Source organism: Halyomorpha halys, unplaced genomic scaffold (genome assembly GCF_000696795.3).
Source record: "Halyomorpha halys isolate HHAL.00 unplaced genomic scaffold, Hhal_1.1 Scaffold644.1, whole genome shotgun sequence".
Classification (NCBI taxonomy): Eukaryota; Metazoa; Arthropoda; class Insecta; order Hemiptera; family Pentatomidae; genus Halyomorpha; species Halyomorpha halys.
This window is the reverse complement of record NW_027104642.1, coordinates 519,985-547,024: the sequence shown is the minus strand read 5'-3', so window position 1 is coordinate 547,024 and position 27,040 is coordinate 519,985. Positions and strand designations below refer to the sequence as shown.

Genomic DNA, 27,040 nt, shown 5'->3' with positions numbered 1-27,040 from the left:
ATATATAATACGTATAATACACATTATGTTGTATAATATTAATCATATAAATTGTTCAGTTAACTAATTCATTTTGTTATTTTTTTTTTTCAGGTTTTACAAAGGCACAGTTCCTCGTTTATCAAGAGTATGTCTTGACGTTGCCATAACATTTATGATATATGAGTCATTTATGGATCTGTTCAATAAAGTTTGGCCTTGAATATGGTCAAATTACTGATTAAGTAGTAATTTTTAAAAATATTTTGATTTTTCTTTTCTTTTAGTTTTATATTAAAAAAAAGTATTCACTCGACTACACTCGTTTGGATTTTTGTTGTTTTTTCTATGGGAAGAATATTTTATTTTTGTTATTATTTATAGTATTTATTACTAATGTTATCTACTTGTTTCTTTTTTATGTTGTTTATTTGGGATTTTCTATCTTGAACAGTTTTCATTCAAATTTTATTAAGCACATTCCATGGGCATTTAAACTTTTTAAATTTATATATATTTTTTATATTTTTGTGACTGATCGATTTTATTGTGTAAACGAGAAACATATTTTATGTAATTATATTTTTACCATGGCTGGCCATAGTTATTTCCATATGTGCCTACAAATAAGTATATTTTTATATTTTTTTAATTAGTGTAAGTTACAAACAGTTTCATTATTGGATTGATGAATCCTAGCTGATATAAATATTTCAAGGGTTTCTGAAAAATCAATGAAAATACTGGCAAAGGAACAGACACAATTTTTGTTTATATAATTGAATTCTATTTATTATTTGAATTTACCATAAAATATATTTTACTGGATTGGACTAAAGTTAGTTTTTTTAGTTTGATATTTTGCTTGTTTATCTCTATCATCTAATCTCATTTATTCTAGTATTTTTTTTTGAGGATATGAACTTATTCTCATCTTTAATCTTTTACTTTGTTGTTATTAATTAAATGGATATTTTCAAAATGAAACTGTTACCATTGAAAGTATATTTATATACTTTTTTATTAAAGACAATAAATACATCTTGAAGATTAGTAGGATAAATTCATTAATGATTTTAAACTGTATAAATTAAATGGAACTATTCCAATAATAAGTTTTATGATTGTTATTTCATACTTTTAAATGACCCGTCTTGGTGATGTGATAAAGCTCTCTTTATTGAATATTTAAACTATTAATTTGCTGAATGTGTATTAAAGTGTGTGTATATATATTAACCATATATATATATATATTAACCATATATATATATATATTAACCATATATATATATATAGATATATATATATATATATATATACACACATTTTTCTTAAATATTAATTTATATGGTTTAATTATGTGGTGAAATTTCAACCAGTATTCTCATTGCATTTTGATGTAATTTATGATTTTGTGTCATTGTTATTCTGATATTACAAACAGGACTGTTGTTTAGTAATTATAATTCCATGTAAAATTTAACTTTGATTATGTTATAATGATGGTATTTTAAAAGGAGTTTCAAAGTTATTTTATATTGTCAGTTAATGAGGTTTAACTCAAAATTTTGAGAATGATTTTACAATTATTTGTATATAAAAGGTTACATTGCATTTAATTTAAAGAAGTTTTAAATAATTTTATCATATTTTAATTTTTGTTTCGTTTATTAACTATATAATTACAATAATTGGTTAATGCTTAAATATGACTTTAATATTTCTTTGCTTATGCTTCTATTTAACACTAGATTTAGGGATGAAATTTCCTATCTCTTTTACTGATTAATGTATCATTGATAGATACTTACATTAAAATGTAAAAAAAATTGATTTAAATTGATATTCATGTTTATAAATCAAAAACATTCTACATAATTTAAAAATATGTATGTGTATAATTATAGATTTAATGGGTTGCATTAATCTATTGTTAAAGATAACATAGTTCTGAATATTTTATTTAATATTCTTCTTTGTTATGAATGAAAAAGAAAGGAGCTCAAGTCTTTAACTTGTAATTATTTAATTTTATTTTTTAACATTCAAGGATTATAAATCTGGTTGTTTACAAAAGTATGTAGGTTTATTAATTCATTAAATCCCTTTAGTTATTACTGTTTCTTGAAGTTCCATTTGTGGCAGACAATCTATCTACAGTTGGTTTAGGAAAATATGTTAAGAAAATTTGAATTCAGGCTTCATGTAAAAAAGAAATATTTGTTTCAGTAATTATTTATTTTCCAATTTTGCTGGAAAATAAGGACTTGAACTTTATATGACTGAATAAACTATGATGCTTGGTTCTAGTTACTAATATTGAGAATAAAATTGGCACTTCAAGTAGTACTTAAATGAGCGACTGTCAGATAGATATTCTTCAACTACTTAAATGATTTTAAGTAACAAATTAATTGCCCCTTTATACTCCGTTAATATTCGTTCCATCTCAAAATTTAGATAATTACTACTAACTCTTACTTCTACAATTCATTCATTAAGTTTAAATATTCTGTGTAATGTCATACTTTTGTAAATGGCTTATTGTTTGGATGTGTAGTGATATTTTATTTAAATATGGACAGAAAGTGATGGTTCATTCCTTTAATTGTTTTTACGAGTGTATTAAAAGTTCTGGGTATGTTAAGTTCAGATACTTGTAATTTACTTTGAAATATGTTTTTAAGAATATAAGTACAGATGGTATAAAAATACCCTTAACACGAGTTTTCATAATTTTTCCAATTTAATTTGACTACTTACAAGAAGGTTTTATTATTTTTTATAAATATTTGTATTGTGTTAGCTATTTGCATTTAATGCTTAACTGACTTTTAGTCACATTGATTTTCATTTATTTTGTACTTATTGTTAAATGTGATGAACAAAAGAAAATAAAAATGACATTAAACAAAAAAGTAGTTACAACTTTTCAAGAACTAAGAAAATGTAGTGCGTTTTACATTTTTTTTTTGACCTAGTCATCTGTAATGTTGATCATAACTTTGTATGTATTTGATTTATATCATTTAATTTTCATAGTTAACTATGGTGTAATAGCGCTCTTTGTTATGTTAATATTATTGATCAAAGTTCTTCACTGTACTTATAATGTGTTAGTTAAGACTAGTCTTCCTCATATGATGTTTGGAAAAAAAAATATTAATTTAGCATTTATTATTGTATTTATATTTTTTTATCTTGTTTCTATTAAAATTTTTCAATATTTTTATGTTTTAAACTAAATTTAGAAAGTGGCCAAAATTATTAATCTTGATATTATTGATTTCTTTTGAAAAATCAAAACTCATTATATCATGTATATAGGTTCCAAACCATACATTGATGTAATTTGATATAAGCTGTTAAACTATGGTTGGTTGTTTGTAATAAGTAGTATTTCATTATCATTATTTGGGGAGGGTTACGCAATATTTTGGTCTAACCATCGAATGAATTTGAAAATTTAATGTGATATTACTTCAATCATTTATTTTCATTTGTTATTTTATTTGAATAACTTACCATTTTATGTGTACAAATATATGTGGAATATTTATTATAACAATGTGTAAATTTTAAATTGAATTACTTTATTTAATCCTGATATAATGTAGTTTTCTGATCAGCACACATGCCCGCGTGCACACACACAAAATTATTTATAGTTAAGTTGATTTTTTAAAACCAATCTTAGATTTAAAATATTGTAGGAACTTAAAATATTCTGTCTCAACCTGGCAAAGGTTGCTCTTTAATCACTCTAGTGAATTTTTTATGTCTCTTACAAGTTTAGTGAATATTTTATTAACTACACTATTCATTACTTTATTTGATGGTGTGGTTGAATCCTAGGTCAGAGATAATATTTTATATATTATATATTGTAATAAATATAACAAGGGTCCAGATCCTTATTTGAATAAATATTTTGTTTGTTTGAGAAAATATTCAATTTTTTTTTCTCATTCAATCTAAACACAGATAAACATTTTCCGATTTTCTTCATAAAAATATTGAAAAAAAAAAAAAATTAAACCAATCGAAAACATGGAAAAAAAAAACAGGTTACCATTACAAATAGTTTGGAAGCTGTAATTCTGGAGCTTAAATTATGTCCAGCTAAAATTGACAAAAAAAATCAACTGAAAATTTGAAGAGGTGTAAATTGAAAATTCCGGATATTTAATTTCACCAAAGATCAAAAACTGGTTCTTTGAATCCTTAATAACAAAAAGGAACGTGAAAATGAAGATTTTGAATTACTAAATTTCAAATATCAGAAATGTCTTACTAAGTTGAACTAACTTGAAATTAGTTTTTTATTTAACATTTTTTCTCCTAATTTATTTAACTTATTAAATTTTTCTAGCACTTTGTTTCCTGTGTAATTTTCTATTGATTCTTTCTTATTTTACTTGGTCTTTTTTGGATTCCCTTCTGTTATTTTTGGTTTTATGATCTCCTCTTGTGAGATTGTGACATGTTGCTCATCGATCAATTTACTCCCTATAAGTGAATGCTTTAAAAGTAAGATAAGTAAGGTTTCTGAATCTCTTTTTTTGTTTTTTTGGTTACTGACCTATATTTTTTTAAATCTGTTTATACATGTATATATACTTAAATAATAATATTGTTTTTTTATATTTACCTTGATACTAAAAATAAAGAATTAAATAACAGTATTTCTTGGTTTATTTCAAATCATGTGTAATGATAACCAATTATGCTGATTGGAAGAACTTGGAACAGCTTTATATGTTTAAATGTCATGTATATGTATAATTTACGACTTGAGTACTCTAACAGCTAACAGGCCATATCAGCTGATTGATGTGTATATATAGAAGTGCTGGACTGAATAAAGCCATTCTATTCCTAGAACCCGTGAGTCATTTCATACCCTTTATTTTTCACCCTTTTGTCTCGACGATACTTAAGTGGTGCTGAAACCCGGGAACTTTGGATACCGGAACAAATTTTAGTCTTAAGAAAACATTTTTTTCTTCTTTTTTTTCTCTCTGAATTATGGCCAGTAACGGAATAGTGAGAACTGCAGTTCTAAACATAGAGGGTCTGAACGTCAATAACCCACCTCCAGCTGCAGCCAACTATCCTCTAGCAGCAGGAAACCCACCTCCAGCAGAGATTCAGCCACTATCGGAAGTCTCTTTAGCGCAAGCTCATGCCAAGACACTGGAATGGATCGAAGTCCCCACAAGTATCCTCAAACAAATTCAAGTGGATGAGGAGATACCCTGGAGTGTGATCAAGGCGAAATTGAAGAAGGAATTTGGTGAAGGATGGTGGGCTCCAGAAGTGGACATATTTATGAAGATTAGGGAGACGAAGAAACCAAAATAGTCTGATGGGCAGTATGCCGCGGAACTCCTGGTACGCTACAATTCAGGGTCAGATGAAATTCCTATGCAAATGTACTAAAGATTCAGTTGGCAAAAGAGCTGGGGAAGAAGGAGGGAATGCCGAGAGAATACTTCTTCGTAGAGTGTGCTCAGGAACTTATAGACACAAGTACCCAGGAACAGGAAACCAGAATGTATGTTGAAGAACCGGGATGGAAGAGGTTTACGTACAATCGGCCAAGGACTACTTCGCCGCCCTAAGAAGATGAGAGTAAAAGTTCAGCGGTCGAGAGAAAACGCTGAACAGGGACAGAAGTTCAGGAAAAGCAAAACCAAGAACCAGCAGCCGCTGAGAAGACCGCAAGTGTTATGGTTGTGGCAAAAGTGGGCACCTGGTGGCCAAGTGTCCCCGAACTCGGTGTTTTGAGTGTGGAAACGAAGGACCGATCGCCCGGCAGAACCCATACATATATCGAAAAAGAAATATAGACGAAGGCGAGACTATGGAGGTCAATGCCCAACAAGCTCGGAGGAAAAGCCTTCGACAAAGACTGAGCGGATCGTCAAGCGAGTCGAGTTTCAAGAGTATCAGGAACCGAAGACGTAGTGGATGAACAACTGAAGGGTCGTGAGCAAAGGAGCCGAGGAAGTGCATGGAGGTAAGGACCAGGAGGAAGGAGGACACGTGAGACCTGAGGAGGATGTAAGCAGAGGGGCGACCGCACGCTGAGAAACTATCAAGAGAGAGGAGAGCAAGGCGGTCTGCCTATAGTGAACGGAGGAGTAAGCTATCTGGTGGACACGGGCAGTTCAAATACCATTGCTTGTAGAGAAATACTAGAGAAATTGAGCGGCAAGGGGAGGATACTCCAAGTAAAGGTTTACAAATGTAAATTAATCACTCTGGGTGGCCATGCGGTGTAGAGGGAGAGATAGAGATTGGACTGGGTAAGTGGGGAGCTAAAGGGGACATTTTAACAATTCTTGTAGTGAGTAGGATACCCAGGGATTATCAGATGATCATTGATTGTGATATTTTAAAGAAAGTGAGGGCTAGGAATAAGAATAGTAGGTCCACTCTCTCAAGAACTCCCTTCCTACTCCAGACAATTCCCCTCGGTCATCATCTACAGCGCTTACCATGATCGCTCGTGATAGCCAATCTGCTACAACGTTTTCCTTACCAGATTTGTACGTGATTTCCATGTAGTGCTGGCTCAACAGCTCCTTCCAGCTTGTAATTCTCACCGACGATTCTTTTAGCTTTCCCACCCATTGCAGGGGCTTGTGGTCCGTCTGGACCCTAAATCGTCTTCCGAACAAGTAGGGTCGGAAATGCTCTATTGACCATACTATTCCCAGTAGTTCTCGTTTCAAGGAACTGTAACGTACTTCTGCCTCTGTGAGACGACTACCTAGCGTTGGCCACGGGACGCTCTCCTATCTCACCTTCCTGTGACAGCACTGTTTCTAGCGCGTACTCACTAGCGTCTGTTGTGAGCGTGAACTGCTTTTGGAAGTAAGGAAATGGTAGTACAGGTTCCTTCTGTAACTGATCTATGCATTTTCGTATATTGTCTTCTATTGCTGTTGGCATTACTATCGCACTTCCCTTCCTTAGCAATTTGTGTAAGGGTACCAGATGTTTGGCCATATCAGGGACGAACCGACAATAGCAGGTTGTTTAATGCCCCTAACAATCTTCTGCTTCCTTTTATGTCGGTCGGCAACGCCATCCGATGTAAGTCTGTTACCTCCTGCACACCCGGTCTAACCCTCTCCTCAAATATGGTTTGTCCTAGAAAATGTATTCTTTTTTGTCCCAGCAATGACTTCTCTCGGGATAGTTTTTGTCCAAAATCTCGCATCCTCTGGAAAACGCTCTTAAGTGTTTCACATGATCCGTAACCGATTTACTAAACACCAGTAGATAATTCATGTAAATCTGGCATACTGATTCATCTATACCTCTCAAATATTCGTCGATTAACCTTTGAAATGTAATGGGTGCGTTCTTTAGACCGAACGGCATCTTCCTAAATTCAAAGTGCCCTCTTTCAAAAGGTATCTGATAATTTTTGCTTCTGATAATCGATGACCACCCTATATTTCTCCCAGTTCTCTTCCGCACCGCCCACAACGGACTATTATAAGGTGATGTACTATCCACAATGATTCTTTGTCTCCTTAAGTTTTCGATTTCCTTTCTGCTATTATTCCTGAGCGCCTGTGAGTATCGCCGTTCTTTAACATACGCCCTTTAGCGGAATCTCATGTACTGTCCTTCCTGTTGCACTCAATAAATCTCCTTCATTAAAAATAATGTCGTCAAATTTCATTTATAATAGTCCTTCCAATTCTCCGCCTCTGTTACTGTCCCTACTCGCGCCTTCCAGTCTCCTCTTGTTTGTTGGCATCTGTACTACCTTCTTCCAATTCTAATATTCCTTTTCCCATTACTATTCTTAATCCTAGCCCCCACTTTCTGTAAAATATCACAACCAATGATCACCTGATAATCCCTGGGCGTCCTACGTACTACATGAATTGTTAAAATGTCCCCTTTAGCTCTCCACTTACCCAGTCCAATCTGTATCTCTCCCTCTACACCGCATGACCCGCCCAGAGTGATTAAATTACATTGGTAAACCTATACTTGGAGTACTCTCCCCTCGCAGCTTAATTTCTCTAGTACTTCTCTACAAGCAATGGTGTTTGAACTGCCTGTGTCCACCAGACAGCTTACTCCTCCTTTCACTCGGATTATAGGCAGATCGCCTTGCTCTCCTCTCTCTTGATAGTTTCTCATTGTGCGGTCGCCAATCTGCTTACATCCTCCACAGATCTCACGTGCCTTTGTTCCTCCTGGTCCTCGCTTCATCGGCGATTCTGTTGTAGCGTGCCAGGAGTTCCGCGGCATACTGCCCATCAGACTATCTCAGTTTCTTTGTCTCCCTAATCATCATAAATATGTCCACTTCTGGAGCTCACCATCCTTCTCCAATCTCGCCTTGATCTCACTCCTGGGTGCCTCCTCATCCGCATGATTTTGATTAAGGATACTTCTTTTCACCCTGCTGACGATTGCTGCCCTTAACGCCTAAGCATCCTCATTGTCGAGCAGGTTTTCGGGTGTCTTTGCATCTATTCGATCACCCCTTTTTAGGATACGACTTAACTCCCCTGTCTCCTCGGTGAACCTTTCAAGGTCGGAAACTGCCTTTCTTAAGTCTTGGGCGGTTGCCGTGCGGACTATGATCCATTCTAGCGTCGTGGCATGAGCTTGCACTAAAGATACTTTCGGTAGTGGCTCTGATGGAGGTGGGTTCCCTGCAGCTACTAACTAGGTTGGTTGTCTGCTGCAAGTGGGTTGGTGAAGTTCTGACCCTTAATGTTTAGAACCGCCGCTCTCGCTATTCCGTTCCGGCCATAATTCAGAGTGAAGAAGAAAAAATATATATATATTATTTAAAACTAAAAATTGTTTTGGATTCCAAGGGTTCCGGGTTTCGGCACCAGTTACGTGTTAGTGATGAAAAACTATAGGGAAAAAGTTGTCGGAAGAGTACTATCTGAATGCATTAACAAGACTAACTTTTATTTTTATTTATTTATTTTTTTTCGAACCCTCTAAAGCAGAAATAAAAAGTGAATTAGTAAGTGCATTACTGTGAAAAAAGAAAAGTAATTCGTGTTGTCTCTTACCTTTTACTACCTTTGGTATTTTAAGCTATCCATTCAAGGAGCTATTTTGAGTCCGGAGGTGAGGGGCCTCCTCGTGTTGTCTAACTTTTATTGAGTTCAGAACCGCTATATATACATATCAATCAGCTGTTTGACCCGACCAGCTGATACGGCCTGTCAGCTGTTATAGCCCGTAACTTTATATATATATATAAGTTACGGTAGGAGTCAGCTGTTATTTCGATGTCAGCTGACTGAGGAAATCAGCTGATAGAGAGTATATAAGCGATGTAACGAACACAATAAAGTTAGTGTTTTACAGCAGTTCAAGCGAGTTAGATCTTATTCCTTCTTCTCTTTTTTGACATTTTGCTTTCGCCAATACTTAACTTATATATATATATATTTATAAGTTACATATATAATATTTATTATATCTACATCCAGTATTTTTTTTTGTTTATAATGGAGTGATACAGGTGTGTAGAGAAAATATCACGTCATGTAAAATGACGTTATACATTAGCAATTTTCGTGGCCACCTTTTTTTCAGGCGCCTCGGAGGTTTTTCATGAATGGAAGAGGAAGCAAGGTTAGGAACTAGTGTGTTTTGGTGGTTAGGAAGTTTATGATGGCAGAAATGATGTCTGGTACGGGTTTGATCGGTTACATATGGAACATAAAGGTTTTTATGTATGATTTTATTTGTGACAGAGTAAGGAGCGCAGAGGATTTTGGATTATAAGGATTGGATACGAGAGGAATTCGAAGGTTTAGTGGAGCCCCAAAGCTCAGCTCCGTATACCCCGATTGGCATTATTACTGTCATGTTGATCAGCCTTTTGTGGTGTATTGGAAGTTTAGTAAGTGCTGTAGTAGTCGGAATGGACGTGCAGTTTTCTGTCTTGTGTGAGGATTGCAGGTTAGTCGTTTGTCCAATTCCAGTCCAAGGTAGCGGTTCTATTCGACATGGGTAAGAGCAAGATTATTAAAGAATACTGTAGGGCAGTCGGCAGGCTTACGACGAAGGGTAAAAGTGATTTGGTGGGATTTATTAAATCCTCTAATTACGACACTATTCTTCGAGGGCTATGATATGGGATTGGACCGTTTGGGATGCAATTAAAGGGTTATTATTAACTGCAAGCACACATGTGTCATCGGCATCCTTGGTAAGGATAGTGTTAGGATTGGTTGGAATGTCAGCTGGAATGAAATGAATCGATGAAAATGGAATGAAATATTAAATTTTTTTTTAACATCTTGTCATTAATGTGATCCAAAATTGAGGTGAAATAAATGACATTTTTTCCACTCATGTATTAATCGGGCGTACTTATAATGTAAATACGTTTGTGGTTCGGTAGAATTTTTTAAAACTACCTAAAGATAAATATTTGTGTGTCTAAATAAATATTTGTGTCGGGGAAAATAATTTTTACAATCTTAAGATTCTACATGTATATTTAACATTCTATCAATTGGATCTGAATAAATTGTTTCAAGCCTTATAAATAAACTATAGCAGTATATTCAGTTAGCACAAATATATTTCTATAAAATATATTTCTGGAATATATGTCTGGATAATTGAATTAACAAATATTTGATGAAAATTCTAGATAAAAGGTTGAATCATCATTTAAAAAAGTGGCGTCTCGACAACGGATTGAGATAGGAAGATGAGTTTGGTGGCAATGAACTACATCTTTTTGTAAACTAGTCCCCCCCACCTATTAATGACTGACATTTATTCCTGGAACACTCTGTATAGAAATTTTACGACAAATATTTTCGTTTTGTAGCTTTGCCCACTATCAGTCGTTTTATCACTCTTAGCTCCTCCTACCACATTCAATGAGTTTTGAATTCTTTTTGGGAAGTTAATTAAAACTCTCGTTGCGTTCAGGAGAGGCTTGTCGAAAACAACAGATTGATTAATAAATTATATTAATCTTTTATTTACGTTATACCTAAATGTGATATTTCAAGTGATGCTACCTTTTTTTTACCAACATTTTTAGTGTTTGTTTTAATTATTGACCGAGGTTTACTCAGGACCATTGTTTCAAAAACGTATTAGATGAGGCGGGGGCGAAATCTATTATTTCCCTACCATATTGACCGGATTTCCGAACTGGGGAGTATTTTTTGAAACTTACTTTTCTGAACACTTTTGGGATACTGACCTTTACAGTTTTCAAACTGGAAAACCTATTTCAATAGGTTCTCAAATTTAAAATTTCCAAAATGTTTGGGTTTTCAAATTAGTGGAGGAGGGGTACACTCTCTTTGTAATGATCTCTCTAGATGTATTTAATGGCTTTTGAGGGTTTACGTCAAATGTAGTGTTTGATACTGATAAGTGATGTTTTTATAAAAATGTATGATATGCATTTTCGTAGTTATTATCACTAGTAAAATCGTGTATTTCTTGGTGATGGTACATGGCCTTCAAATAATGATAAAAGTTTTACTAAAATAATTTTATCACTGTAAAAATCTACTTGCTAGACTATTATTTAAAGAGTATTGAGTTTATTGCATCTCAAATTCCCAACCTTCAACTGGAGCTTGTGAAACGTAGGTAGGAGATAAGAAGGCTTATTAAGGTTGATAAAAAGACATTTATTGCAGACAGAGGCCTCAGATAGTGAAAAGGAGAGTGACATGTTACCAGCCAGGTTTCCCCGAGGTGAGTCCACTGACTAGGTCGCCTCGAGAAAGTGGTACAGCCTTGCCCCCTCTCCATTCCCCTCCCCCCCCCCATGGTGCTTGTGAAAACTTTTACCCATACATTTTCTCAGTGGCCGCTTGCCAAAGTCTAGGGTGGTCTGGTGTTTTGATAACGTCTCGCTGTGTTGAGTTTTATCGCTGAGTGTGACTGGTGACGTAGGAGCTCCGGTGAGCTCCAAGCCTGCTCCAGGGGATGTCATGAAGAGAGTTGGTGTAGTGTTTTGTGTCAGTGTTTGAGTGATGTGATAGAAATATGGTGTTCTACGATGTTCCCAGTCCTCTCCTTAAAGGAACCCTATCAAGGTATTGTAATCGCATATATTTAAAATTCTATTCCTTTAAATTGTTGGCAACACTGGGAGTCTGAGGATGTCTTGGAAACTCCATTCAGAATATCTTCATGCTTCAAAAAAAAAAAACAATTTGTATTCTAATTATTAAAATTATGAGATCAGATATCTCAAATAACCCTTACATTTCCTTGTTCTGTTAGTGAAAAAATGAATTAGTCTTGGAATCTACTTTCCATTGTTGTCAATACCCGAAGAGGAAACAGCTTTGGAAAGTGGTGAAAAGGTATTTCACTCTAAAAGCTGTATAACATTAAGGAATATTTGTTGCAGCCTCTGAGATTCTCATCCGCTTTTCATAAATATCATTGCAATTGAGATTATATAAAGACTTTGGGCATTCGTCTTACGTAGGCTTCTCGAATATCTTACGAATATCTTTCACTTTTCGGAAATAAAAGCCAGGTTATCGAAATTTAAACCGTATCTATTTCATTTATTGATTCGAAAAAAAAAGTTACAATATTACAAATAATCGGGATGTTGACTAATCGACATTTTCGACAAGAAATTTCTGTTTCTACAAAGGGATTATTTGAAACATTCTTGCATTAACGTTGTTTTCTTTCATACTCATAATTCATTTCCTCATTCGAAATGAGCTGAGACCCGTTACGTTAACGGCTACAGCAGTTTGGTTTACGATAGTCGATATTATAACGTTATTTAAATAGAATAAGTGGCTTTTAAAATATGTGAGTTTGTGTGCGAATAATTGGCATGAATTTTCTTGTTTATACTCGTCACTAGGTTTTGAAAATTTTGGTCTTTATATCCATTTTTAAATTTAACGATTTAAAAATGGAATTTGTGTCTAAATTTGGAAAATATTGTTATGGTAGTTCTATTAGTTTTATCCTATGTGTGTGATTAATGTACTTGATATGTAAATTTATCCTTTCATAATAGAGATACTGAGTAGTTAAAATTCATCATTGTTATAAAACAATCATAAGCTTTAAAAAAGAATTCAGATAAAACAGTAAAAACAACGAGATTATAAACACATAAATGGTATTGCAATATTTAAAACTATTAAATAAGGTCGCGATAGAAAGAAAGTAGTCAAGAATTCCTTTGTAAGCTTCCTCGTCATTGAACAAACTTACAATTACAACTACTTGTAAAAATGTTTTTTTTTTTCTGAAGTATGCGGAATACAAATATTTTGTCAATAATCTAATTGGGTCATATTGACTTCCAGGGGGAAAAAACACTGAAGTAGTGTCAGTTATATTGGGATGCTAAAATTTCAGTTTTATTATTTTGTATTACTTATATAGTATTAAAAAAAAAGAAAAGAAATAAGGAACATTTTTGTAGTTTATAAATAAGTAACACATTAAATTAAGAAAAATTATTGAAACTGAAAAAAAATATCGCTCTATTAAAATAGTACAGAAGTCAAGTTTCGAAAATATTTGTGTGTCAAGAAACTTTAGGCTTGTCAAACTTAGGTTGTCATTGTATTTCTATCTCATCTCATTGTAAATTGAACATTACCTTAAAATAATAATAAAGTGATGTAACTATTTTAGTAAATCAGTCCTCACTAATATTTGCGCAAAGAATATTCAAGACGAAATCAAAGAAATATTTTATTATAAAATGAAAAGGACTGATAACCTAAAAAAAGTTGAGCTTTCTCTTTACTTATCAGGCATCAGATTCAAATAAATGCAAATATTAATCAGCATGCTTCAGAATTAATTCACGAAAGGCTTTGCAGCATTTTCTTTTCAAATTAGCTAAAAAAAAAAGTTCAAATGGTATATGTTATTTGTTAAGGTTAGCAATCATGTAATAATCTATATCTCTGAGTGGATCAGAATAAACAAATTAAAAAAGAAAAAAAAAGAATAAGCATTTTTAAAAAGAATAAACAAAAATAAATTGAAAAAGTGAAAAAGAATAAACAAAAATAAATTGAAAAAGTGAAAAAGAATAAACAAAAATAAATTGAAAAAGTGAAAAAGAATAAACAAAAAATTAAATTAGATTTTTTTTCGTATAAATATTCAATTTGAATGTAACTTATCAATTTTTTAAATTTCTAAGTAATTATGTCATAATATTATGACTACCTAATGATAATTAGAGTATTTCCTTATTTTTAAATAAAAATAAAGGTATTAATTGATACTAAAGGTATTATCGAATTAATTCTGATAAAAATTATATGCCTTCCTATTTATCTTAACAATTTATTAATACTTAATTGGATTTCATTAGATGTAGATTGCACGATGAACTCACTGAACATTAGACTATTTTATTTTTTCTATGTGCCATAAACATTAAATAAGTTTATAATACATAATGTAAATAATGTTACCTAATAGATATTATATTGTATCGCTTAGCAAAAAATTAGCAAATTCACAAATGGAAACTAATACACACCTTATGTCAATGTACAATTAAATTGTCTTCAATATCAGCTAGCTCCGATTCTAGTAGTAATAAAAATGGATAATTATTAACTATGAAAATTTTATTTGGTGAATAAACAAATCAGAAATATTTTACTTTATGAAAACAAATAAGATAAGAGTAGTAATATATATGTATAATATACCGTTCGTTGAAAAGACAAAGATTTTAGAAAAATCAATACCTAACATATAAAGTCGTAGAAAGAATTGTAGAATGACGAAAAACTCTTTGGTAAATTGAATTTATAAACATATGTTTTCGTGTTTCCATGGCTGTTATGACAATAGTTAGTTTTCACTTCCACTTTTCTGTATATATGTATATATCGGATCATTTCATATGAAATGTCCCTTTTTATAATTTCAGAAATTCTCAGTGGGATTAGTAGATTTTCGTGCTATACTACCTTTATCTTCACAGATTATAATGAGCCGTTATCAATCCTCTCTTCTTCGATAATATTTCCTATCATTCCGATAGATTGCACATTGTTTAGTATGGCCATAGAAACACTCGATTCTTCTATGATTTTAAACTTGGGCACTCGGGAGCCCAAGCTGCAAGGAACATTGCCACCATGTTCGAGAAAGGGTGTTATAAGGAACAGACCCTTGGCCGGTGGTTTGAAAAATGTTTGGCTGCTAACACAGATATCGATTATCGATTCAGAGGAAGGCCTCCGCAATAGACGGCCAAGAGCTTAAGCTTACTGTGCCAGATAACCCTTACCAAACTTTTAAAGGTCTAGCAGCATAACTGAAAATGGGCGTAGGCAGGATTTCGCCAAGGGGGGTGCAGACCTCAGACCATTACACTAAGGATGGGCGAAATATCGATATTTTGTCTCCGATACCCGATATTTTGAAATCGATATCGAGTAACCGATAATATCGGAATATCGATATTCTCCTTCAATAATATCGAAATATCGGTTTAAAAAAAAAAAAATAATGTAATATATCTTTAATCTTATATTCAGGAGGAAATATTCGTACCAAAATATAATATGGCAAAGATATTCCGATGTTATTTAATCCAAATATCGATATTTTGTTAAAGAAAATATTCAAGCTTAATAATAGTATTTCGATATTTAATATTGATTATTCATCATATTCATTTCGATATTTGACATTTTTATAATTATTTATTTCTAACGTTAGTAAAAGTATTCCGATATTGTATTATCAAAGGATCGATATATTGTTTCAATAATTTTACATCCTTTTGATCTTTGATAATGTTATTTATATCGATATCGATAATTACCAATAATATCCTAATATTATTTTATTGAAATATCGATATTATGTTTAAAAATACTAGACAAATTTAAAATGAAATATTAATATTTTGTTTCATTAATTTAATATCAATTTCGATATTAAACATATTTGATAATATCGATATGAAAGATTATCAACAATATTCCGATATCATTTAATCGAAATATGGCTATTTTGTTTAGAAAGACTAACAAATTATTTCGATATGTGACACTGTTAATAATATCCATATGAAAATTATTAACAACAGTAAGATATTATTTTATAGAAATATTAGTAATTCGCACTAAAAAAATTTGTGAAAAATATAGAAATAGTATTTCGATAAATTCATATTCCTTTCGATATTCGACATTGTTATTAATATCGATATTTTATAAAAAAAAAATATATATATATGTAAAGCTCCTTTTTTTAGCTTTACATAATTTTTTATTTTATTTAGATTTTTCATTTTGAAAATTTCATATTCATATATTTCGATATTTTAAAATATCGATATTTTAGTTCCGATATAATGTCGATATCGATATTGCTAACCTATATCGTTATCGATATCAATATCGATATTTTTCTTTCGATATCCCATCCCTACATTACACACACACACACAACATACATTCTGAGATAACTAGCAAATTGTAATTTACAAAAGGAAGAATAAAATCTAAAAAAAACACGTTCTTTTTCATTCGTTCCTCCCCATTATTTTTAGAGATATGAGTATATGATGAACAATTGTGCTCATTAAATCTTACCTTTTTTATCGAAGAATCGACGGATATCCATCTTATCCCTTCAAAGGTGTGTTTGTGATCTTGTGATCCGTGTAGATGTCAACTCTACAATGTTACCTTCCTATTTCTAGGATGTTTCCAGAAAGAAATCATATTCAAATAAATTCACTATTTTCATTCTTTTGTTTTCTTGGGTTTCAAAAATCAAGGGAGGAGCCATGGCTCCCCACTGCTCCCTCTGCCTACTTCCATTTAAATGGATATGAGTGTATCGTCAGTTTCTCAAGACCATTGCTAAATTAAAAAAAAGTAGATTTATGGGTAGCTCTGAGCATCAATGAGCGGCAGCAGCTGAAGGCATGCATTTCACTGCTTACTAGGCAAAAAACGAACCTTTTCTCGAAAGGATAATCACGTGTGATGAAAAGTGGATTGTATCTGTCAACAGTCAACGGTCAGGCCAATGGTTATATATCGACAAAAGACCAGACCACATGCCAAAACCAAATTTGCATCCAAAAACATTATTGGTATCTGTGTGGCGGTCAATGGGAGGAATAATTCACCTCTCCTTTTTACCCAGAGGTCAAACCATCACATCTACATCGTCCTGCAATGATATTGACTTAATGCATCAAAAACTTGCCAAAAAAAACAAAACAAGCTGCATTGGTTAATCAGAAGGGACCTTTACTCTTACAAGACAACAGCAGACCTCATGTTTTACGGCAGACAGTGAAGAAACTAAACGAGTTGTGTTACGAAGTCCTTCAACACCATCCTTATTCGCCATACTTATCTCCAATAGATTTTTATCTGTTCAGAAATTTGGACAATTTCCTTAAAAGTAAATTTTTTAAAAACGTTCTTAAGTCAAAAACTCATTTTCTGATTTCATAAAGTTTTTTTTACTAAATAAGCATTCCTGTGAAAACATACAATTGATAAGAAAAGACCCAAAATGTCTGTTTGCTGCGTAGAATAATTTAATTTTCGAAAGATTTTTTAACGAAAAAGGGAATCGAAAAATTTGGGCTTCTGTATAGGCAAATTTTTTTCAAACCATTCTGTTTTAAAATTACAAAAAAAAAATATAAATCGACTACAAGGTAAATTATTATTATATTATTATTAATTGCATTTTAATTATTATATATCAGGTTTATAAGAGGAATAACAAATATATTATGTACTTAAAGGAAGAATCCATTGTTCCAGTTTTATATTGTTATATTAGTAAAAAATATAAATATTTTTGCAGCGTTTCTTGATTACAAAATTCTCTTATAAAGGATCTATTAAGGTATTTACACTTGAAGAAATGACAATGTTATGTTGAAGTCAGCAGCATAGAAAAGGGGTCTTTTTATAAATAACTTGTTTCAATTAATTAATTGAAAATATGTTGGTCTGTTTTTTAAATGTTCCGTTAAATTTTTATTTCACTAAGTTTTAATTTGTTTCTACCCAACAGAGATACTTTGTAATAACTAGTAAGCAGCGTTTCTTGATTACAAAATTCTCCTATAAAGGATCTATTAAGGTATTTACACTTGAAGAAATGACAATGTTATGTTGAAGTCAGCAGCATAGAAAAGGGGTCTTTTTATAAATAACTTGTTTCAATTAATTAATTGAAAATATGTTGGTCTGTTTTTTAAATGTTCCGTTAAATTTTTATTTCACTAAGTTTTAATTTGTTTCTACCCAACAGAGATACTTTGTAATAATTATTATTAGTACTTAATAATGGCTATATGGTAATCATAGAATAACATGAATATTATTAATAATTATATCAATAATATGTATATTATATTACGAATAATATGTATTATTAATAATAATATATGATCATTATAGAATTTTAAAAAATATTGTCAGAAATATTTTCAGTTTTATGTTTACATTAAATCTGCTTTATGATTAGAGATAAATGGTTTATATCACAAGGAATTTTGCCCAAATATATTGAGCTGTTACAAGACAAAGCTTACTAATCAATCTATTTTATTAGATATAATAGAAAAATATTTGTCTTTTTTAATTTCCATTCTTTATACGTAAATATCACAATCCAGTTATATTTTTATATTATGTTGCTATAATTATATTGTTATAGTTGTTTTTTGTCCTCTCTATTTCACTCTTATTCATCTTGTAATTTTCTCTTCCAGTGATCCATCATAAATATAAAAATTTCATTTTTAATTTTAAGGCTAATCAAATGTTAAAAATTATAGCAAGTAATCATAAAATAAGAAAATAAGAAAAACAAAGTGGTTAAATCATTATTAAGTGTTAATTGAAAAAGATAATATCAAAGCATCTTATAAATTAGACAAATAAATTTATATATTTTATTTAAATATGGGAGTAGGAAAATATAGATGTTCTGCAGTATGCTCCTCTTGTCATAAAACTCAAACGAATACCAAGGTTTGATGTGTTAAAGAAATTTTAGTCTCTGGACATCCAAAATCAGTGGAATTCATTCCAAATTTATGAATTGCTGAGGCATATTTCGTGCCTCACTTCTGCGTCTAGATATAATGAACAATGAGGTTTCACTGACTAGAATGTTATTAAAAAAAAAAAAACAAGGTTTTTTTGCTGATCGTCACAATTGAGCAAGACACAGACCCAGCTGAGAACAAATTGCGAGAACGGACCGAGGTTGCATGATGCAATTCCTTTCCGGAGGTCAGAAAATCTTATTGCACCCCTTCCCTCGAAATTAGTAGTATTAGGCTTTTTTTTTAAGAGTGTCAAATGTTTGAGGTTATTTAATAAATCGATTAGTTTTAATAATGAAAATAAATTTGCCATCTATGAAGCTCTTATTTCGCGCTATTTTCTTACATAAACTTCAAATTCTGTCTTCACTCTTTTTTGTGCCTTTTAGAGGTGGTGTTACGTCATCATCAAGTAAAGTAAAACAGACTTATAGAATTTGCGAGAGATAGTCTTACAGGAGTTCGTTCTTCCGTGCTTTTTGCGTACTCAACACGAATTTGACACATTTTTTCTGAAATGTAAAAAACAAATAATAAAAAAAAAAAATTCCGATTTATGTATAAAAATAACTCGTATAAATTTTGTTTTCTTTCTCAAAACTTAAAAATCATCCATTTCTTATTGGAATAGCTTCTACGTATTATGAATGCATTGCCTAACAATGAATTACCTACAATTTTCTTCAAATGATTTTTCTGTTTTGAAGCACTTGCGTGTCGAAGTTATGATACAGAATGTAATGCAGACTAATGGGGCACAGAAGAAGAGGTCTCGAAAGAAAAAATTGAAATCGCAAAGTTGAAATTCGTAATCAGTGTCTATAAAATCTTATTAGGACAATTTTTACTTCTCAAAACATTTGGAGATTTCTTTCTGGTTCCCAAAGCTTGGCCTGATGCAACCCTTCAATTTTGGTGTAGTGCACCTTGTGGGACTTTAAAATATTATTATTATGTCACTATACTGCCTAGAAGAACCCGGACCTCTTGCACTACAGCCAACCAGTCTAGAAGGTGTCTTGCTTACTCTTTCCATCTTTCAATACTTAAAAGCATTAAATCCTCCTTCTGGTCTCTTAATGTCCCTTTTCTATTATTTTCCTTACCCTTCCTTCAACTTTTCATGTACACTGTCTTATCTCCATTAACCTTGGGACCTAATTCGAAAGTTGCTTTGTATTTTTAAAAAAACAACCTATTTAGTACATTATTGGAAGATTATTTATTGTTAACACAAAGACCTAAATCTCTTAAATACGAGGAAATTACTATGCACTCGTCAATGCTTCTCCAATTCAGGAAGCAATTTAAGGGCAGAAAATGATAAAATTAAATGAATACAGACCAGAGACATCACATCTCAAATCAACTGCCTAAAAAGAACTGTGATAATTCACAGCTCGTATATTACTCTTAGAGAAAACTGGTATGAACATATATTGTACAGTTTTGGAAATTTGAAGCATCTCTACTTTTTCAGTCCTTTTTAGACTGATTATTTGAAATGTAGGCCTCTGATCTCTATTTAAGTAGCCTTAGCTTCTTCTGTCCTGTTTGGTAGACAAAAAATCATAATGAAGTAACTTTTGAACCATTGAATAAATACGAAATTCGAATATTAACTATATATGAAAATAATTTAAAAAGAGAGTAACCAAAAATATGTATACTGAGTTATTACAGAGTTTTTTTTTATTACAACTTTTGATCGTAAATAAGGAACATAAATTACAACTCTATTGGAACTCGATGGCTATGATATGATCGAATAGGGAGGATTTGAAGATGAGGAGGGTACTGTAGCGGTGGACAAAAGTAAGAATCGAATTCATTAGGAAAGAGGATCTGATAATGAAAGATCTGTCAGAAGCTGCAGCTCGTTGGACCGTTTATATAAGTCTCAAGACCAAAATCTTCTTAAGGTTGAAGAAACAGGAAGAGATAGGCCATGGTTAAGTGGATTGGCCATTGATTCTTTGACTATTTGGTGATTTATCTTTTAAGTGGTTCGCCTTCTTTCATCGATTACACTAATAACAATGGTCACATTTTTATAGAAGAAGCAGCATCTAAAGCATAATTTACAGTTGTGATGGGACCCTTGCACATTTCCATTTTAAACATGAGCGACACTAATTGGATACCATTATAGCTGGGAATTCGCGCGTGGTTTGATTTGTATTTACATACGATTATGGATTCTCAATTCATTACTCTCATAATTAGTATCATGATCTCGGTGTCGGGTGTCATTAAATTATGCCAAGAAAAAAAAAAAAGGAAAATCCATAAACGTAAAACACCTTGTAATTCACGCCCAATTATAAAATAACTAATGATTGTTCTACATTTCTTCATTTTTTTAGTTTCTTATGAGGAAGAGAACTCAAAGAACATCACTGAGAACTATTTGTTTTGGCATCTTGGGATCAACGAGATTCGAAATTCTTGACAGCTCAAGTTATGCATCTAAATTCGAAATAATTTTCCTATGAACCCCAGTGCAGTTCCTAATGTTGCCTACAAGACGGAATTAGGAACACGTGTAAAAATACATTGGCTAACAAAGTTCTTATAACCAGGATTGGATACGGAAGGTATAAGGGAAAAGAGGAGGTAAAAAAGGAAAAAAAAAAATTCAACAACAAAGCACAAGAAAAATCTGTAACTCTATTGTGTGAAATGCCTGATAAAAGTATGCAGTAGCTGTTCCTAATATGGCCTATGTATGGAACAATATAGTAAGTAGCTGTTCCAAATATAGGCCATATTAGGAACACAACTTGACTGACAAACATGCTAATAAAGAAGTTTTAACAATAGGAACTTTGATTCTCCATTTAATGCACTGTCGTGCATTATATGTAAAACTTGAATTTGGGTGCAACTGCTTTTTCATTGGCTGTGTTCTGTGTAGTCAAACATCATGAGCACAACACCAAAATCAACTGGAAACTATAAGTCAGAAACTTGAGGGTAGTTTTAAGTACAAACCAAGATTGTGAGGTAATTGCATTTTTTATTGAATGGCAGGAATGGTACTACTGGAAACACGAGTAGGCTATATTTGGTAAACCCATCCTTAATCAAAAGATGTGAGAGGTATGGAACAAATCTGTTAAGACTATACTATGGAGTATAAGGCTTACTATTGAACAGATCTGTTAAGACTATACTATGGAGTATAAGGCTTACTATTGAACAGATCTGTTAAGACTATTAAGATTGATGAACCCCGAAAAATCCCTATTTAAAAATATTGGCTGAAAACAGAAAATTGACATTTTTATTGCTTGCCAGTGACAGTGAATTTGTTTTCAAATTTTCTTTTAGTTATTATTTCTTTGCCAACTGGTATTTAATGTTAAAGAGAAATTCGAACTTTTTTATACTTTTTATAATAATAAAAAGTTTTTAAAAATATTTTTTTCTCCAGTATGGCATAAGTCTACTTACTACTTACTACAGTAGGTTAATGGTAACATTGGAAACGACTAATAACTAACTTGTTTTTCGACTTTTTTCGGCAATAGCATCAGTTAATTAAAATCTCTGGTGGGCATTTTTCCTTTTCCTACGTAAAAAAAAGAAAAAAGAAAACAGGAGCATGTTTTTCTTTAGATATAGAATAATAAGAGTAAAAAATGATGAAAAAATGTCTTTTAAACTCTTTATATTTTTTTCTGGGCTCCTAGCGCCCGAATGTCGAGAAAATAGTTAATACTTTTAGATGTACAATCACATAAAAAAATTATTTATTAAATAAATCAAAAATTGGTATCCAATTCTGTCTCAACACTTTATTTTTCACTAGTCCAACGTTTCGGCCATTCTAGCCATCTTCAATACAAACTCTTCCTCACATTAATTTAAAATTTCTTTTGCAGGCTATTCTGCCCAGGTCATTTTCTTTATTATAAGTTCAAAACCTGTTTATTTAAAATTTAAAATCATTAACATTTAATTTTCCTCTATAAGATTATTTATGTATTTTAATTGTTTATGTAATTGTATTTAATTGTAGATGTCCTTGAAGATGGCTAGAATGGCCGAAACGTTGGACTAGTGAAAAATAAAGTGTTGAGACAGAATTGGATACTAATTTTTGATTTATTTAATAAATAATTACCTTGTCTCAAAAAATGTTTGAAATAATATAATTAAAAAAATTATGTTATAATTAGTGACTCACTCACTTTACCCCACTTTTAAGTCTAGAATTATTCCATTTCTCTCCAACTCTGGTACATATTAATATTCAGAAAATTTTCGCTTTACCGTTTCTTTAAAGTTATCAAATTATTGTTATTTTTAGAGAATTTGAATTATTTAAGTTAAGAAAATCTTCATTGGAGCATGTTGCAAAACTGGAGGATTAATATAAATTCCAATAAATCCCATAAAATTTGGTTCACGGTTCATAAACCTATGACTTTCTGCCCTACAGAATCATTTATTAATACTCCACTTATTCCTGTCAGATCCGCTATCAGTTATTTCACCCTAATTTTTGATTACTTTATTGAAAACTAAGTATAATTACTAAACAAAATTGATGAGCCAAGTATAGGTTGGGGGAATAAAAAATGGCGGCTGTTTCAAAACATTAAAAAAAAAAAAATTTTCATTCGGAGATCTATATCTTTAAAACTACCAACAACACTGGGAAACCTAAGAGGACATTATTTAAATTAGAGTAAATTTGTTAAAATATGAGCCCTCATAGATCAATTTACGATCAATAGTTCTCGAGAAACAGCTTTTTAAAAACGAACATTTCATAAAAATCTACTGAAAGATTAGTGGTTAGTGAATTTATTTTGTGAAATATATATCTCAAAAACCAGTCCAGGAACAGATGTCAATTAGCACTCAAATTAAACCTAATTCAATGTACTATAAAATAGTTTGAGATGTTTATCTTCTTAAGAGTATTATTTTTCATGATATTTGCTACAATAAATTGATTTACAGTTGTTTGGACAAAATTTGATTTGGGAAAACTATATTCATATGCGGGTATCAAAAACCCTACGAAGATACGTGACATAAACTACTTTATAGTAAGATAAATTACCATTACTATAAGTGCTGGCATATGTACGTCTTATGGTCCATGAGATAAATTTTTTCAAAAATCAAAAATGTTATCCGAACAACTAGAAATTAATATTTAGTGAATTTATTTTGTCAAATATTATAAAAACTATTTCAAATATCAAATATATTCGTGGGAGAAGAGAAACGTCTTAAACTACTTTATAGTCCATTAAACTAACTTTAAGTTGAGTGCTAAAAGACATCTGTATCTCGAATGGTTTTTAGTTCTCAAAAACTGCTCGTCGGTTCAGATTATTACATTTACAAGAAAAACGGTCTAAATTTACAACTGATTACAAAAGCTCATTTATATGACTATAATAAGGCCTATGTGGACTTACGGATTTGAGCTTTAGGGCTCTACTAAACAATGGAATTCCTTTCGTATCGAATCCCTACAATCCAAAATCCTTAATGCTCCTACTTTCTCATAAATCAAGTCATCCATCAGGACCTTAATGTTCCATATGTTGCTGATTTAGTGATACCACCATTCCTTCCATGATAAACCACCAAAACCCATTTACCCTTAACTCACTTCTCCTAAATTACCTAATAATCCTCCAAGACGTCTGAAATGAAGATGGTCCCGAGATCTTCTACTCTAGAAATGATATTGGAATTCTATTAATAAGTTCTCTCCATTTACAAGTCTGTTTCCATTGTATAACATCACATTTAGTTATTGTATATATTTTTAATACATTTGTGAATACCAATAAATAAATTATAAAGAAAAGTAGTTTATTTTTTAATTTATAAATAAATTTTGAACTTATAATAAGACATATTTCTATGCATTATCACCCAGACCTAACGATTTTGGTAACGGTTACTTCAAATTTCATAATTAAAATGTTTTTTTTTCTATTTGCATTTTTTGAACGTGTGACAAAGATATTACATAAGAATCCACACTTATTACATAAGTGGTTTCTAAGGTCGTGTTATAATTTGATACCTTCTGTTTTAAAAAGTAGTGTAAATTTTTACAATTGAAGGGGAATTACGAGGCTTACATATAAAATAGATAATCGGTAAAAAAAAAAAAAATTGTGTTAAATAATTTGCTTCATAGTATTAATATTACATTAATGATATTTAAGACTTAATGTTTTTAAGTATGTATAAAATATAAGGATGTATTTTTCTGTTTCATTTTACATTAACCCATTCCTAGCTTATATATTCTTCTTCTCCTATTTTTTTAAAAATAAATTTGAGGCCGAACTTATAAATTTGGATTGTGAAACTCAACCTGAAAAATTCAAATTAATTCTGTCGACTAGGTTATTGACTGGTATTTGTTAGGGTAAAGCTTTTGTTTTGAAACAAACAATGATTTGAAATGTCATCCAGAAACGGTTGAGGAAAAGACAAATATTTAATCAGGCCATAAAATAATTTTTTACAGGTCGGTATCAGGTTCTAAATATTGAAATATTTCCCTTAAGTTAACTTTTATTAACTCTCTATGATTTCATAAATAAAATATTATAAAGATTATTGAAGGTCTTGCGGCTCATATCTTGACATTATTACATAATAGAAAAAAAAAGATTTTTAAATAAATAGCAAGATTAAATTGTTTTCTTTAAGAAATTAAATTGACAAAAAGAAGAACTCTAATCTGAGAATTATTGTTATCAGCTTTCGGATGTAACCTATAGATAGACGTCGGATCTGTTGGAAATAACTGCCTGGTAGCTTTGAGATATTCGGTATGATTTGTTGAAAGTTGGATCCAAATTAGCAAGGCTTTAGAGGAACAAAGAAGATTTGAGTTGATTGAAATATATTGAACAGAACACTAGGTGTTACAAAATTATGTAGGACTAAATCGGAACGATGCAGTAAGATAAGATTCCCAACCTTGCTATATCACTGAAAAGTTATCCTACTATACTGCTTTTTATTAAACATCAAATTGATTACAATTTCTCAAAATGGTTGATATAATTAATTTAAAAAGTTGAAATTATACTAGACATTGCAAATAAATACATACTAAAATATTTTATCCATATCCTTCGTTTTGGATAAAGTTTTGTCTGTATGTTTAATTTGTGGTATATACAAGTTAGATATTTGTTACTGCTTTAGTATTTTTATAACATACAGAAACATACTAGGAGCTCCTAGTTCAAAATGATGGAATCAGAAAAAGTTACTAAGATTTTTAGATAATGCATTTGATGATATTAGTTACATCATACAATACAGTTAGATCATACTGCACATACATAAATAGCTGTTAAATCATACTATACTATACCATATATCATACTATACATATACTATCATCCTATACTATACTATATCACACTATACTTATAGAACAAGTTGCTAAGATTTTTAGATAATGCATTTGATGATATTAGTTACATCATACAATACAGTTAGATCATACTGCACATACATAAATAGCTGTTAAATCATACTATACTATACCATATATCATACTATACATATACTATCATCCTATACTATACTATATCACACTATACTTATAGAACAAGTTGCTAAGATTTTTAGATAATGCATTTGATGATATTAGTTACATCATACAATACAGTTAGATCATACTGCACATACATAAATAGCTGTTAAATCATACTATACTATACCATATATCATACTATACATATACTATCATCCTATACTATACTATATCACACTATACTTATAGAACAAGTTGCTAAGATTTTTAGATAATGCATTTGATGTACAACAGTTAGATCATGTTATACTATAGCCCCCTCTATTCTCTAAAATAATAAATAACCTATAAAATACTTAGTCATACTATACATCAGTTAGATCATACTATACTATAGATCGTACTATACA

The 27,040-nt window shown here is 31.2% G+C and overlaps 2 protein-coding genes across 2 annotated transcripts in view; both read left to right on the top strand.

Annotated features, from left to right (window-relative positions):
* Nucleotides 1–343, top strand: part of sea (scheggia) — a 45,483-nt gene extending 45,140 nt beyond the window's left edge. Inside the window, exon 6 of the mRNA XM_067045370.1 lies at nt 94–343. Coding sequence (XP_066901471.1) covers nt 94–202 — 109 coding nt within the window. The 3' untranslated portion in view covers nt 203–343. The remainder of the gene's footprint in view (nt 1–93) is intronic.
* An 11,508-nt stretch (nt 344–11,851) lies between these two features.
* Nucleotides 11,852–27,040, top strand: part of lilli (lilliputian) — a 508,119-nt gene continuing 492,930 nt past the window's right edge. Inside the window, exon 1 of the mRNA XM_067045181.1 lies at nt 11,852–12,068. Coding sequence (XP_066901282.1) covers nt 12,019–12,068 — 50 coding nt within the window. The 5' untranslated portion in view covers nt 11,852–12,018. The remainder of the gene's footprint in view (nt 12,069–27,040) is intronic.